The sequence below is a fragment of the Aptenodytes patagonicus genome, chromosome 13 (genome assembly GCF_965638725.1).
Source record: "Aptenodytes patagonicus chromosome 13, bAptPat1.pri.cur, whole genome shotgun sequence".
Lineage (NCBI taxonomy): Eukaryota > Metazoa > Chordata > Aves > Sphenisciformes > Spheniscidae > Aptenodytes > Aptenodytes patagonicus.
In genome coordinates this window covers 5,696,816-5,711,684 of record NC_134961.1, presented here as the reverse complement: position 1 = coordinate 5,711,684, position 14,869 = coordinate 5,696,816, and the positions used below count along the sequence as shown (strand labels likewise).

The 14,869-nt window shown below is 56.6% G+C and overlaps 1 protein-coding gene across 1 annotated transcript in view; it reads right to left on the bottom strand.

Annotated features, from left to right (window-relative positions):
* Positions 1–233: 233 nt before the first annotated feature.
* The window catches only part of HS3ST6 (heparan sulfate-glucosamine 3-sulfotransferase 6), a 41,110-nt gene continuing 26,474 nt past the window's right edge, over positions 234–14,869 (bottom strand). The window contains exon 2 of the mRNA XM_076350741.1: positions 234–1,248. Coding sequence (XP_076206856.1) covers positions 630–1,248 — 619 coding nt within the window. The 3' untranslated portion in view covers positions 234–629. The remainder of the gene's footprint in view (positions 1,249–14,869) is intronic.

Sequence of the window (14,869 nt, the reverse complement as noted above, 5' to 3'; positions counted from 1 at the left end):
ACAACTCCCTCTCCCTAACTCCGGATCTGGCATTTATTCAAAACTACTGCCGTTAATTGTTTTTCTTAACTAGGAAATTCCTGCAGACTATTTTCTGTCTGCAAAACGTACCCCACGCTTGGGGTCTGCTGCTCGGCTGGCCTCACGCACCGCCTGACGGCAGCCGCTGCCTGCGCTCAGCGCCGGAATTTGCTCTAGCAAAAACCCACTGGCCACGAGCCCCAGAGGCCAACTGGTTTCCAAAGCTTTTATTGTGGATGGCAGAGCCGTCATCCCCACGCATGCACACGCACACCCCCACGCACTCACATGCTCCCACTCGCCACCGAGAACGGTCACAGTTAATATAGATTAGCAAGATTTATATGGAAGAATATTTAATCTGGTCAGGGAGGGGAGAGGGGTCATCTGTGGTTTTATTTCTTAAATATTTCTCTCTACTCCAGAAGGGTCCGTTTCTCGCCGGAAAAGGTCCGATATAAATTAGAACGAAGGGAGGAGGTTGCTGGCAGGGCGGCCACAGGCATCCCAGGACCACGGCAGCCACGAGCATCCCTGGACCGCAGTCCTGGCTCTGCACACTGCTGGGCAGACCAGGTCCCAGCACGGCAGCGTGGTCCGTGGATGGCTCAGTCCCACCCGAAGTCCTGCCCTGTCATCTGATAAAACTTCATGTTGAAGGGTCTGTAAAACTCCCGCAGGCGCTGGACCACCTGCACGTCAATTTTGGGGTGCGGCCGCCCCTTGGATTTCCCCAGGCAGCGGGGCTTGCTGCCGCCCTCCGGCTTCTTCAGGCAGGGAAAGCCCTTGGTCTCATTAAAATAGAAATGTTTGTCCGTCACCACCCTCTTGAGACCCAGAAAGTCCTGGACACGGCCCATCTCCCCGGCCGGGTCGCTGACGAGCCTCTCCCCACTGACGAAGAGGAATTTGGAGAGGGGGAAGTACTGCAGCCAGTTGTCCAGATGCTTGGCGTAGATCCCGATCCTCACCGCGCTCCAGCTCGTGTCGATCAGTCCCGTGCTGACATTTTTGAAGGCCAGGGCCTGGAAGCTGGGGATGGTGGGGTTCTTGGAAAGCGTCTGCGTGTAGTCCGAGATGGCGCGGGTGACGGGGTTGCGCACCACCACGATCAGCTTCGTGTCCCGGGACATGTTGTAGATGCGCCGGGGAGCCTCCTTGGTGACGAAGTAGCTGGGGGTCTTCTCCATCGTGATCTGCCCCTCCAGCGTCCGCGGCATCAGGCTCCTGGGGAGAGAAAGGGACACGGTCAGGGCTCAAGGCACGGCTGCTCCGACCTGACACCACGACAGGTACGAGTGGCAGCAAGCCCCAAAACCCGGCCAGAAATGCCACGGGGCTCCCCAGCCACAACCTCCTCTCTCCTTCCCCTCCTGCCAGCCAGGGACAGTGCCTTGTCACACCCCACCGGTCACCTCCTCGTCTTCAAAAGCCCTCCTAGGAGCCCCTTTGCCCGGGTTGCTCCTTTCTGCTCACCTTGTCTCATCCCCCCCAGGGTCTGTCCCTGGGAAGGGACTCCCCTGTCACTCTGCCCTGCCAGCAGCACCATCCAGAGGGCACTTGCAGGCTGTCGGTCCCCCTCAGAGGTCCCCCGCGACCACCTTCCCAGCCCCGGACATCCCTCCTGCCCCCTCCTCCTCTACCCCAGTGAGTTTCAGTGGTGGCGACTGGCATCTCGATGCACATTTTGGGATGGGGCTGGTTTTCATCCCGGCCTCCAGACAGATTACATGTCCTGGAGGTGCCGACTCGCCACGTAGGGTTGCAAAGAGGAAAATCTCATCACAGGGGTGTGCACCCGCAGGGGCTAAGCCCAAGCGGCGGCTGGGGATGGAGATGCCCACCAAGGCTCCCACCTCCTCCGCCTCCAGACAGCAAGCAGTTAAGGCCAGAAAAAGACTGTTTCTTTTTTTTAAAAAAAAAAAAGGCAGAAAACCTCTCAGGACCGAGCCATTGTGCTGTGTAAAATTCACTGCTCTGATTGTTCCCTTGTGCACTTTAATGAGGCATTAATTGCCGGAGAAATTACTCAGGCATGTCACCCTATGAGGAGAGCCAGGGGCTGCAGAACGGGTCTCCCCTGCCACCAGCACAGGCACCTGCCCCAGAGCCCCTCATATCCCCCAGAGCCCTTCACGTCCCCCTCCTTCTTGGGGGTGGACACGTCCCCTCTGGCCATCCCGGTGAAGAGGGGACTTGGTTTCCCCAACGGCGGAGCCCCCTGAGCAGAGACTGCGGGGCCAGCTGGGAGGCAGCTTGCAGGTCCCCATGGGCACAGCCCCCAGCGTGGCTCCCCGACACGCAATGCCACCCCGAGCTGCTGCTGCTCCCCATGGTTTCCCTTGCTGGCAGACAGTGCAGATGTGCCAGGGGACCGGCAGCTCTTGCTGCTGCATCCCAGCCATGTCCCACCAGCTCACTCCCACGGCACCCCGCACCGACGGACCCCACGTGGACGCAGAGATGGAGCTCGCTCTTCATGGGGCTCATCTGGGCTTGAAACGGCTTCATTTCCTCCATGCTGTCACAAGCCACGCTCCCCATTCCCTCCATCGTGCTCGGGGTGATGACATGCACGCTCCCCTTCCCCGGCCACGTAAAACACAGGAGTCTCTTGCTGAAAGCCCTGGGCTGGAAACTCATTCTGCTCGGAGCACAGCAGCGTCCTGCTCCAGTGCCAGGGGCTCAGCCCTGCCATCCACCCGACCTGGGCGGCTCTCCTTGCACTGCGTCTCTCCCGAGCAGGAGGCTGCTTTTCCGCAGGGAGGGGATGCGAGGCTTTCAGGGGTTTGCTTAATGCTTTGGGAAATGACCAAACCACTTCAATAGTTCTTCTGAAATAAAAACTACATGTCTGTGTGCACGCAGAAATACCTGTAACACAAATACAGAATAAGCATGTCCTTTGCTCCCACCTAGGACTTTTCTTAGCAGAGCACTTAACCCAGCAGGCAAGCGCTGGTTTACAACGGGAAACTGAGGCACCAAGCAATGACACGGCTTGTGTAGGAGCTGCTGTGTAGGTGCCTACATTCATCCAGCCAACAAACATCCACCATCCTGACACAAGATCACTTGTATGGGTCAGCAAACGCACGGGGATCCAACCCGAGCTGCTCCCAGAGGCATCCCAGGACGAGCTCCAGGGATCAGGAAGTCTCTTGGAAAAAGTACCGATACCCGAATATTAACTACGACAAGGGATAAAATAAAGCAAAAAAAATCAAGCCTAACCGAGACATTTCACTTAACTGAAAGGAGAGAGTTGGGACTGGACAGACTCTTTCCTACAAGGACTTTCCTTTTTGCCTGAACCTGGAAGAATTCTGGTTTTAAAACTTGAGGTTCCCCCTGGGGTCTCCCCTGCACCCCTGGGGCTGCTCCACCCCGTGTCCCTTGGGGCTCACTGGAAAGGAGAGGAGCTTCCCCCACCTGCCCCTGTACTCCTCTCCTCCCTCACCCAGGCAGGGGCAGGTTTTTTTAACATCACTTGTTTGAGCCCAGGCCAACCCAGGCAAGGGCAGGGAGAGCTCCAAAACCCTGCTCGGGGGATCCCCGCGGGAACGCTGGCAGAGCAGGAGGGTGAGGATGGAGCTTCCTGCCGGGCTGCGGCTGGGTCCCACAGCGGGGCCAGCTCTTGGCAGCAGCACTTCGGGGCAGGACGGGGTGTTTCAGGGATCCCCATCCCGCTGCTCGGAGCGGCGGCACCGGAGGGTTGTGCCTGGCGGGGGAGCGGGGTCCCCGAGGCGGGAGGGGACAGGCCAAGCAGCAGCCAGGGCTGTGCTGTGGGGAAGCCAGGGCTCTGCCCAGCAGCATCTGTTCCTTATGTAATGGGAAAAGGCTTGAGGTTTTGGGTTTTTTTCCCCTGGACGTAGGAAAGAACACTTTATTAAAAGCACTTGTGAGGGATGCTGGGCCCTGCACAACTCCCTCCCCCAAACAAGAGGCAAAAGCCACTTGTGGCTTTTTTTTTCCCTCTTTTTTTTTTTTTTTTTGGACAGTGCCAGCGTTTTCAGAGCCACTTCTCGTCCCCGGCATCACTGCCAAGCAGCCCGGCCCCCCTGTTTGGCACCAGCAGTGCCTGGGCAGGAGGGATGCCCTTCAGGGGTACATGCGTCCTGGGGGCAGCAATGGGTGCTTTCCCCAACCTTTTCAGCACCTTCCCCCCCCTGCCCCAAATAACCGTGCTCACCGGAGGGGCTGACTGCTGGGGCTCCCGCTGGAAAGTGCCCTCCCAAACCAGGATCAGGTCCTTGCACCCCTCGCCCCGTCCCCTCCCTGCTGTCCTTGCCTGGAGCCAAGCAAAAACCAACCGCACGTCTCCGAACGCCTCCGTTCACACACCTCCAACCTGCTGCTTGGGCCTCCCTGCCCCGAGCCAAGCCAGCAAAGCATGTTTAACTCTAATTGCGTTCAGAAACCTGCCGTAAGGTTTGCCAGGCTGCTTCACGCAGCTTCTCTGGGCGACTTGTTGAGGCATTTCTGCTGCGCTGCAGCGCTTCCCCGGATGCCACTGGGATTTCTGCACAGCAAAACGGCTCCTTCCTCCCGCTGCTCACACGCCCAAAACACTCTCTCAGCAAACATGGGCTTAAGACCCAAAACAGTCACTCTCCTCAATGGGCAATAAAATGTTTATTATCAAACAGAGAACGCTTGGGGTGACGTGATCTGAGAGCCTGGAGAGCCCACATGAAACCGAAATATCGCTTTTCTCAGCCTGTGCTCCACAAACCAGCATCGACTGTACCTGAGCTCAGGAATTCATGGTTGTGCTCAGCTTTCGTAAAACACGATGGTTTGGGTTTGCTGCAGTTGCCATCGCGGTGTACCCGAGAACATAAACCAAAGAGGAAACCCGTGAGCCACCCCTGCAACAGTGGTGCTCTCTGAGAGCACTGATGCGGAGACCACGAAGAACGACGTGAGTTTGGATGCCCCAGCAAAGGTTTTGCTAAAATATTTTAACAAAAGCCATTTTACCTCCCCTCTTCCTTTTTGCAGAGGGACAGCAAGGGCCAGGCTGAGCCCCATGGTGCAGAGGCTGTCCCTGAGGGGTCTGTGGGGCAGGGGGATCCCCAGGACCCCCCAGGACCCCACTCACCGTACGCAGCCCAGGAGACCTGCACCCAGCCGTACCAGCACCTTCCCCACACGCGCGGGGTGCTGAGCCCCTCCCGGCAATGGCCATATCACTCGGAGGGCTCTGAGATTTTAACCAGCAGAAAACCAGTCCTGCTGACCAAGGGCTTCTCAGCACACAGGAGCAGCACCAACTTTAATTAACCACACCATCCTAAGATTAATTAAAATTTAATTAAAATAGGCTTTTTAATAAAAGCCCATGTTGGGGCAGGGATTCCCAACGCTGTTTGCACAGGTACCGCCGAAGCAGCGGCGAGCGGCTCCCGTGCCTGTGAGCTGTGACGGGGCGCACAGACCTTCCCCCCCACCAGCACAGCCACGTACTTGGTCCCCCCCGCCCCGGGGACTGCAATGGGGCAGCGATGTCCCATGCAAACCTCCCCCCCAAGGCTGGTCCATCAGAGCCGTAAGCTCTGCAAGCTAGCACTTAGGCGGACGCTCGGACAGGGTCCAACACATCTACAGCTTTGTTTCCAACAGGAACGAAAGGCGCACGAACCCCCGTGGGCTGGGCGCCGCTGACTTGGTTTTAAACCCTCGATCCCACACTCGGTTAATGCGGAGCCACCGGCCGCTGGGATCAGGACGGTGGCAGAGGAGCTGGGTCTCAACATCATCCCGGGACCGCATCGGGAACGGCAGCATCCGAGCAGTTAATTGTGCAACACCTCCTCTTCCTCAGCAGCTCAATCACTCCCAACTACTTGCAAGATAATCATGCTATTTCACATTTTCATTAACTCCCTAATACTTTCCCCTAAATTACCCCAGTTAATTATTGATAACCCCTGCCTCCCTCCAGACCTGGCTTAAACTGGCAAAGAGCAGACCAGGTTTCTGTTATGCTCCACTTTAGCTCAAGCATTGGAAACTTTAATTAAATTTACAGTTAATTCTTACTGACCTAAAGAAAACCTAAGCATTACCTACAGGTACATGACACTGCAATGGGGGAGCACCCGGGCAGCCTTGGAGGGAATTTGTATTTTAAGAGAGGACTGTGTGCCCAGGAGGAGGGATAAAACTCTTTTACCTTTCTATTAAGCTGATAAATTTCAATTTTTAATAAGTAGTAAAACAACTGGCATTTCAGAGGCATCAGAAATGGGGTTTCCTACGTAGAGATATTCAACATGTGAAACTGTTAACGTTTAAAGAAAACAGCAAAATCACGGAGACGGATGGAAAATGTCATCGCCTACTTCAGAGCCTCTGCTCATCATTTTACCAAGTTCTCCTTTCCATCCACCCCAGTGACCCATCCCCATCCTCCTCCCACCCTCCAAGCTGCGGTACCCGTTCGCTCGGAGGCTGTGCGATCGCTGCTGTACCACATCGTGCCCTGCACGGGCAGCCAGCCGCAGCCCCGGGGCTGCGGTTACCAGTCACCGAGGGGCTGAGCCAACAAGCTCACGTCTGTAACATCCCCTAATTGCTCTCAGCCAAGGTGCATTTCCAAGGGCTGCCGGACCTCTCCGGGATGATCCCTCTATTATAGTCAATGGGAAATTGCAGATTACGGCCGTGCTCCCGGGGGCCCTCGTTTAGATTAATTACCTCCTCTGTTGAGGTAGCAAGGTACAATAACTTCCAGCCCTGATAAAAATGCAGAAAGCTGCATTAAATACAGATTAACAGCCATAGCAGGCAGGTAATCAAAGCAGACTTCAAAAACCTGGCTGACATAATTTTCCAGGGTTAATTGGTTCGTGATTCCTCAGCTCCGGGATAATTTTGTTGCAGACGAAGGAGAACTCCTCCCAGTACCGAGCTGAGAGCATAAAGTAATGGATGAGCCCGTTGGAGGACAACCTCGCTGATAAATAAGTCTCCAGACCAAGAGCATCCCTGCATTAGCACCCACACCGGCCGCTCGCACGGCAGCTTCACGTGCGGGGCAGGCTCTGCCCACGATTCATCCCACCCCAAAAATGCCAGGCAGTATCTTTAGCACGGATGCGGGTCCAACCTGTGCTAGGAGCGTGAAGGGAGGCCCCGAAACCCAAGATAAACCACAGGCGTGAGTGATGGGTGCCCTCCCAATCAGGGCTTGCAGGTTCTATGTTATCACCAAAAGTGGAAGAGAAAAGGAGGGGGGGGAAAACCCTCTCCATTATTATTACAAAAAACGAGCACTGACAAAAAAAGCCCCTGACAAAAGCAAGTGAAAGGCAAGGGGATTTCTGCCGGAGGGGATACGGTTGAGAGCTTTCTGCAGGGCGGCCGGGACGGCCCAGCTTAGCGCCGGTGACGGCTCCGCTAGCCCACCCCAGCCCAGCCTTGTCTGGGCAGGGGGCACCCAGTGGCGTCCAGCTGCGGTTCCAGGGGACCTCCTCTCTCAAAGGCGGGGGTGACAGGCTGCCCGGGACCAGGCTCAATGGAGGACAGAACCTTTTTTGTGTAAATGTAAAACAGTTTGGAACCAGGAGAGGGGGACAAGGCTTGGGACAGATTTATCCTCTCCCAGCAGACACCCGGTACCACCCGGATCTGCATATGAATCGCCCCAACAGGCTTATCTCACCCAGCGGGACAAGGCTGCCTTTGTGGCCGCACAGCAGCTATGAAGTTGTTAAACTGGAACCAGTTACGCAGACTTTAAGATACCAGCCTTTTCCTTCAAGGCAGCTAAAATAGCAGCACCTTTGCTGGGAAGCAGGGAGCGAGAAAGCAGCGAGGGGGATAGAATGTTGGGAGGGACAGATCCAGCCTTGTGTCCCTGCTCCCGGCTCTGCCAAGGAGACCCCAGCTGCCGGGGGGCACGCCGGACCCCCCATTCCCCAAAGCGGGGTGGGGGGCATGCGTGGGCAGCCACGCTTACCCCCCACCCCAGTCCCCTCCATCACCTCCTCTTCCCGGAGGAAGCACCGGGGCATCTGTTGAACCTCAGCGCAAGGCAGGGAAGGCTGAACTCGCCAGCAAGCCGCTTGGGAGCAAATTAGGCCATGTTCCTTTCTATTCCTAATTACTGTGATCTTCCCCCTCTCCTTCCCCGCTGCCCCTTCGGAGGAGGCAGCGGGTCCTGCCAGCACCCCCCCCCGAGCAGGCAGAGCCCCCCAGGCGCTTTCCATCCCAGGCCTGCCTCCATTATTTTTGATTCTTTCACCGATTCAAAAATGTGCAAATGAGGCCACGGCTTCCCAATCAGGCCTGGCCAGGAGCTAATTGGCTTTAAGCAGGGAAACCTGAATATGCTAATGATGGCAGTAACGAGCCTGTGATGCGCCTGGAAGGTGAGCCAAGCCCTCGGCTCAACGATCGGCTGACTCTGAGACACGTCAATTAACAACAAGGAAGATAATTTATTAATGCTCCTTTGCACCCCCCTGCCCTTTGCTCCTAATTACAGTTTGATACATGAAACATCACGGAGGTTTGCCAGGTCCTGCCTCAGCCCCGCTCCCAGCCGGAGCATCCCTGCGCAGCCCCAAGCGTCTCCTCCTGCCCCCGAGCAGCCCCTCGCCGGGGCCCAGGACCACGACTGGAGGGTCTCCAGCCAACACAGAGGACCCCAGAACTCTCCCACCACCAGACCGCGGGGGACGGGGTCCCTGGGCTGGGATTCAGCCAGCTCAGGGGAGAAGGGAGATGCGATGGGCTGGGTGGTGCCGCCGGGCAGGGCTGCTCCCTGCGGGGTCCAAGCCCCCGCAGACCCTTCCTGAGGGGCTCCCTCGCTGGCTGCAGAACCCGGCTGCTTCGTCCTGTGAAGGGCACGGGCTGCAAAGCAGGAGGAGGCAGCAACGGGGTCTGTTGGGGGGCTCTGGGAAGGGCCAGGAGCCGGAGAGTTTCGCGTTTGGCTTTCCGACCTATTTAGCATCAAGACCTGGGGGATGTAGAGCACAGAAAGGGGAGAAGCCCGTCAGCATTTCTAATGGAGTGGCTGCTTTCACAGGTCACCCGACACCCAGTCATTAACCCTGGGAAGAACTGGGGTGATTTGGGAAACCATGGCTGCTTTGTCCATCTCTCCAAACCTCTGCACCTCAAGTCCCGAGCCCTGGCAGGAAGGCGAGAAAAAGGCCGTTCCCCCCCAACACCGCAGGGCAGCTGCAGCCCCCTGCACCCACTCCTGCTCCCACACGGACCCAGACCCTCTCCCCTCCGCTGCCCAGCATTTGCATCGCAATCGTGCTCATGTTTATGGCTGGGGGTTGCAATTACGGGCAGCTCAAGGCCCTGAAGGTTTTTTCTTTGCATGGTTATTCCAGCAGGGTCGTTAAGGCCAAAGGGCTCCCAGTAAATGCACGTAACAGCATACGATTATGAAGAGCAGAAACCAGAGTTAATAAGGGCACAGCTCCTTCCCTGCTCGGGAGCGACAGTGCTGGAGGAAGAGGCTGCTTGGCCTCTGTCAGCATCGAGGGGATTCAGAGATGGTCCCTCCTCACCATTCTCCCCTGTGGAGCTACACTGCATGGGGTTACCCCAAAAATGCAGAGCAGCTGAACTCCCTGTTGACATCTGCCAGGGACCCATCACAGCCAGCACCGCTCAGGTCCCCCCCTGTGCTCTTGCTGAAGGCGGTGCCCCTTGGCCAAGGCACAAAGCCACGGCCACCCTGGGACTCCTGCTCACCGCTGGAGTCATCACCCACGGCTGCAGCAGTGAGCATCGGGCACCCCACAGTCCACGGGGACATTTGCTACCTCAAAGCTCACCCAGAGACAGAATAACAGCAGGACAGTGCCGCCTGCAGCCCTCAACTGCAGGAGGAGGACCTGAAGCAAAACCAACCTCATGTTCCCAGGAGCAATATTTTGCTTGCAGCAAGCAAAGCTGTATTTTGAACAACCATTAGTGAAAAAGCAGCTGAACCCACTGCTTGGGTTAAAACAGGTGAGAAACGAAATAGCTACGTGAATCCCCCGAAACCCTACAGAAAGCGTGGGCTCTGACACGTGCCCAGCCTTGCTGGGATGCTGGATTGGGGCCGGTGTTAAGACGAGGGCAGGACTGCAGCGGGCGCGCAGAGCCCTCTCCATCCCTCTGGAATGAAGCGCGTCTGCGTGGCAGCAATTAGAAACCCTCTTCCCGCTGCTGGCTCCCCGGTGTCCCTTTGATTCCCGAGTCCCAGCGGCCCCGGGGGCGCGGGGACAGCCTGTGGCAGGTGTCTTGCCTGTGACCCGGGTCAATCGAGGGCTCTGATCTCCAAATGACCCTTCCCAGCAGTGAATACGTACCCGCGCCCAAACAGCTTGCAGATGAAGGAGCAACAGACTGGAGATGATTTATTCAGGAATTAAAGGTTCAGTACCCCTTTTAAAGGCTGCGCCTCGGCACTGTCAGCCTTCATTGCACACAATTAAAGGGGTTAGCTGCCCCGGCCTGCCACCGCCCTCCTCCCTTCCAGGGGAATGAAATCAAACAAAACCAACCCCCCCGCACGCCCCCGCCAAGCCCCGGTCCGGTCCCTCCAGCATATGGTTGGGGGCACTGCAGAAGGACTTGCAAACTCAGCACACAAGTGGCCCTGAGCTCCAGCTCGGGAAGGTGCTCCGGCTCCGTTCTCTGCCAGGGACCAGGATGGAGGGATGCAGACGCTCGGGTTTTGTCCCCGCTTGCGGGAAGGGATGCTCGGGGTTGGGGTCTCTGCTCAGCTCGCAGCGGAGGTAGCCCCGGTGCCATCCGTGCAAAGACTGTTCCTGCAGCTGGGGCTTGGTGAGATGCTCCTGGAGCCCTGGACCGGGGAAGGAGGTAGGGGCTGCCTGGGAGCAAGGCATGGGGCTGCCCAGGAACAAACCTCCTCTCCTCTTCATGCCTCCGGAGCAAGACCCAGCCCCTGCAGGAAGATCCGACCTCCCCCCACCAGCTCAGCACCTTCAGGCTCCAAGCAAGGAAGGCGCTGGTCACGTGTAAGCTCACACCAGCATAATTCAAACACAGGCTTGAATTTCCCTCTCACACCTGAGAAGGGAGATAAGGATAAAAATTGGCATAGTCGGGATCGTTTTTTTCCCTTCCAACTTGTGAGAACTGATGCGGCGGTTTGGCTGCGGGGGGAGAGCACCGCTCGCAGGCACAAGCAGCAGGAATTCAATTAAAAGCTTCCTTCCTCTTATAAAAGAAAAGGAAGAAATCTGCTGGCAGCAGCGGCTGCTGATAATCTCTTTCCAAGGCAGTAAATTTTCCTGCAGCTACCGTGGCAAGTAATCCAGCAGATTATTACACCTTTCAGCGGAATCAGCCTTTTAAATACTCTCTCCCCTCGCCATGCATCTTGTGTTTTATGACCTGGCTTGCTGTCTGAACGCAGTGAAACACAAATTATGCTCTTCTGCAACCGGAGTAGAGGCACCGGTGACAAATTTTGTACCTCTGATAACTGGGATCCTTGGGCGCTCCAGTAAATAAGGAAAATTTGCTCTTAAAGCTGCATGGGGCTGCCAGGCTGGGGGCTCTGCATCACTGCAGCACGACAGCCTGGGGAGGGGAAGGGCCCCATGTCCGCTGCTCTGGGAGAGCACCCTGCTAACCCAGGCAATTGCAATGCTGTGCCGAGAAGGCACACGCCACTCGGACGGGCGTAACGCGATTAACGCATACTTATATACTTCCAATGGCCAGCTATTTTTTACGGACCAGTTGTCCCCAGCCTGAGCACTCCAGGCAGGCAGCGCGCTTCTGGCAGGCTGCTCAGATGCAAAATTTATTGCTGTTTGAAAAAAATAGAACAAAAATAGAAAAAAAATCCCTGAGATCACTATAAGTATGTCTAAGGTCTTTGTTTTCAATTACAACTAAAAAATACACATATTGGTTTTCACTAAATTATCCTCTTGCAGCAACGGGCTGATCGTTCCTGGTTTCCTACCTAGACCGAGGAGAGCACAGGAAGGACGTAAAAAGTCCACAAAATAGCATTTTTTTCAGGTTTAAAGTTACGTGGCCAGCAGAAATGGGAATTCTTTCACTTCCTGATGCTCGAGCAGGCAAAAGGAAAACGACTCTAGTTAAGAAGCAGTTCCTAAGAGACAAATGAGAAAGCACAAGGACATCAAGGTCTCTCAGGTCATGGCATGAGCGGTGCAACACCGCAGCACCACCTCCGCCCTCACCCTTGCGACTCCACCTCACCCCACGCAGCCAAACTATGGCCAGATCCCGTCTGGATGCTCCAGGGATGGAAAAGCAGAGCACCCACCGTGCACCCAGCACCGCAGCCGCACTCGCCTCCGCCCTGGCAGCTCCTCAGATGCAGGGGTTTCCCCATGCAGCCTCTGCAATGCACGAGCAAGTTTTCCCCGAGCACCTCTGTGCCCATGGGCAGACGGTGTTTTTCTCTCCCACGGCTTAACCCCATGCACGGCACGGCAGCGTCTGCTGCTTTTGGGAGGGCACATTAAAAAAAGAGTCATCTATAATTCTGCAGTTGCCTGCAGGGCCTCGGACTGCTGCACGCCAGCGCCCGCCACGCCGCAGAGCTGCAATACTCAAATTTGAGGCAAAATCCTCCAATATTTCAAGTGCATCCATCCCCCTGCAGCCACGCGGTGCCACGTCCTGGGGCAGAGTGGCTGCAGGCGGTCCCAGCCCATGAGCGGTGCCAGCCCAAGCCACAGGCTCTCAGCTAATTAGCTCAGACTAATTAGCCAGGGTTCGGTGCCAGTGGCAGGACCTGCACTGCCCTCTGCGGTGATGGGTCCCTGGGATCCCTCCTTGTCTGGATCATGGGGTGCAGGCGAGGGGCATCCCCAGCAGCCGGGGCAGCCCTGCCCAGCCCTGCCTGCCCTGGGGAGGGCACATGGGCAGGAGCCCCACGTGGAACACCCCGGTCCCAGCCCCGCCGCAGGTGCAGGAGCAGCAGGAGCCCGCGTGAGGGAGGAAGAAAGGAGGAATCCACACATGTCTGCCAGAGCGAGACCTTCCCGCTGCCGGCGAATTGACAGCTGCTTTGATTTGATTAGCAGATGCTGACGAGGCATCGAGACAAGTCCCCAGAGCCATGAATAATTTCAGTGTATTTGTGTTTATTTGATCTCAGTATGGGGCTGGCCCCGCCGCCTCGGCCAGCCCCGGCCCGGACCCTCGCAAAGCGATGGGGAAGGGGCTGCCGGGCTCTCCAGATGGCCGCTCTGAGGCCACCGCCGGCAGGGCTGGCTGTCCCCCTCCGGCTCATGCTCCGGGGAGGAGAGAGCCCTTTGCCATGCTCTTCTCCATCCTCCATCCGCACCTCCTGCACAGCCATCCCACCGGGCTGGGGGGCGAGGAAGGGACCCCCCAGCAGCTTTTGGGGAAGAGAAGAGATCCCCCCAGCCTCACAACTTTTAACATAACTCATTCCAACATTTTCAAGTCTTTTTTACCTTTCCTCCTCTTTTAAATGGACAAAAATGGGAACTTTGCACTTTCTGGTTCCCGGAGGAGAGCTGGGATCGGAAGCCATGTGGCAGGGCCACCAGGTTCTGCTGGCATCACCAAGGGTCGGGTGCTCTTTAGAAAGCAATTAATGCATTTTAGAGTAATGGATTGGCCATAAACCCCCATGGTCCGACACATAAACTCACCAGAGGTTACCTCTGAACCAGTGTACCCAAGCACTGCACCAGGTATCGTGTCTCCCCCATGAATGAAGAGGGTTGGGGGGAAGGGAGAGCTGGCCCGGGCTCCAAACTGGACAGCCAGCGGAAAATGCTACTGGCAGAAGGGATCAAGAAAAACTCCCTCCCCGGGGTGCCCCCGGGACACGCAGCTCCTCTGCCCCAGCACCATGGTGCGTGATGGCACACGGACCCGGCCAGGGCTGAAGAGAGGGGGTCTGAGCCCAGGGCGGGAGCTGAGGTTCCTCTCGTGGCTCCTCCCGGGGTGGCTTTGGGAGAAGATGAGCCAGGACCACGCTCAGCAGGCAGAGCCCTTGCCATGGTGCTGCCAGGGGTCTCCCTGCACCTCCCTGACTGAGGACCCCGGGTCCTACTCCAGAAGGTAAATCAAGTAAATTTAAGTCCACATTTTAAACCAAGCAAATTCAACTGCTTTAACAAAAGCAATTTTAATGTAATTCTCCCGCCCACAGTGCCTTCTGCGTCCAGTTTAAAACTGCACTGGTTGGATCTGATGACTTAGAAATCAAAGATGCTCCGAGTGAGGTGACAGCCCGACCCCTGCCATCGGAGTAACACCTCTCCCATCACCGTGTGCCGATCTAGCACGTGGCGAGTCCATCGACTACCTTTCATGGAGGCTTCTGCAAAAATGCTTTCCCAGTCTGGCTCTCCCCTGCTGAACAAGCACCGAGTCCTGCTCGAAGCTTCAGCTTCAAACTAACCACGAGTCACTCTGAAACGCATCCAAAACTGTCTCATTTCTACCTAAGAAAACATAAATCAGTCCTTGCTTGTGAACTGGAGCCAGGTCTGAGGTCTGCAACGAAGCCATGGGGATCCATCAGCACAGTTTCCAGTGACAGTTTTAAGCTCTCTTGGCCAGATCCACAAAGGTATTTGGGAACCTAAGGCTCGCCAAAATTGCCGGTGACTGCGCACCTCAATCCTCCTGTGAACGGGATCCGCTGCTCGCTGCTGTCCCAGCCCTCCGATGGAGGAGAACCGAGCTGGTGCCTCGCTCTGCCCCAGCTCCCCCCACCCTCCATCCCAGCCTGCCGACACCTCGGCTTGCCAGGAGCATCCCCCCATGCTGCCCCTACATGGGGGGGACCCTGTGCCCCGCAGCATCAAAATCCTCTAGTGCCGGACACCCATCACCAGCA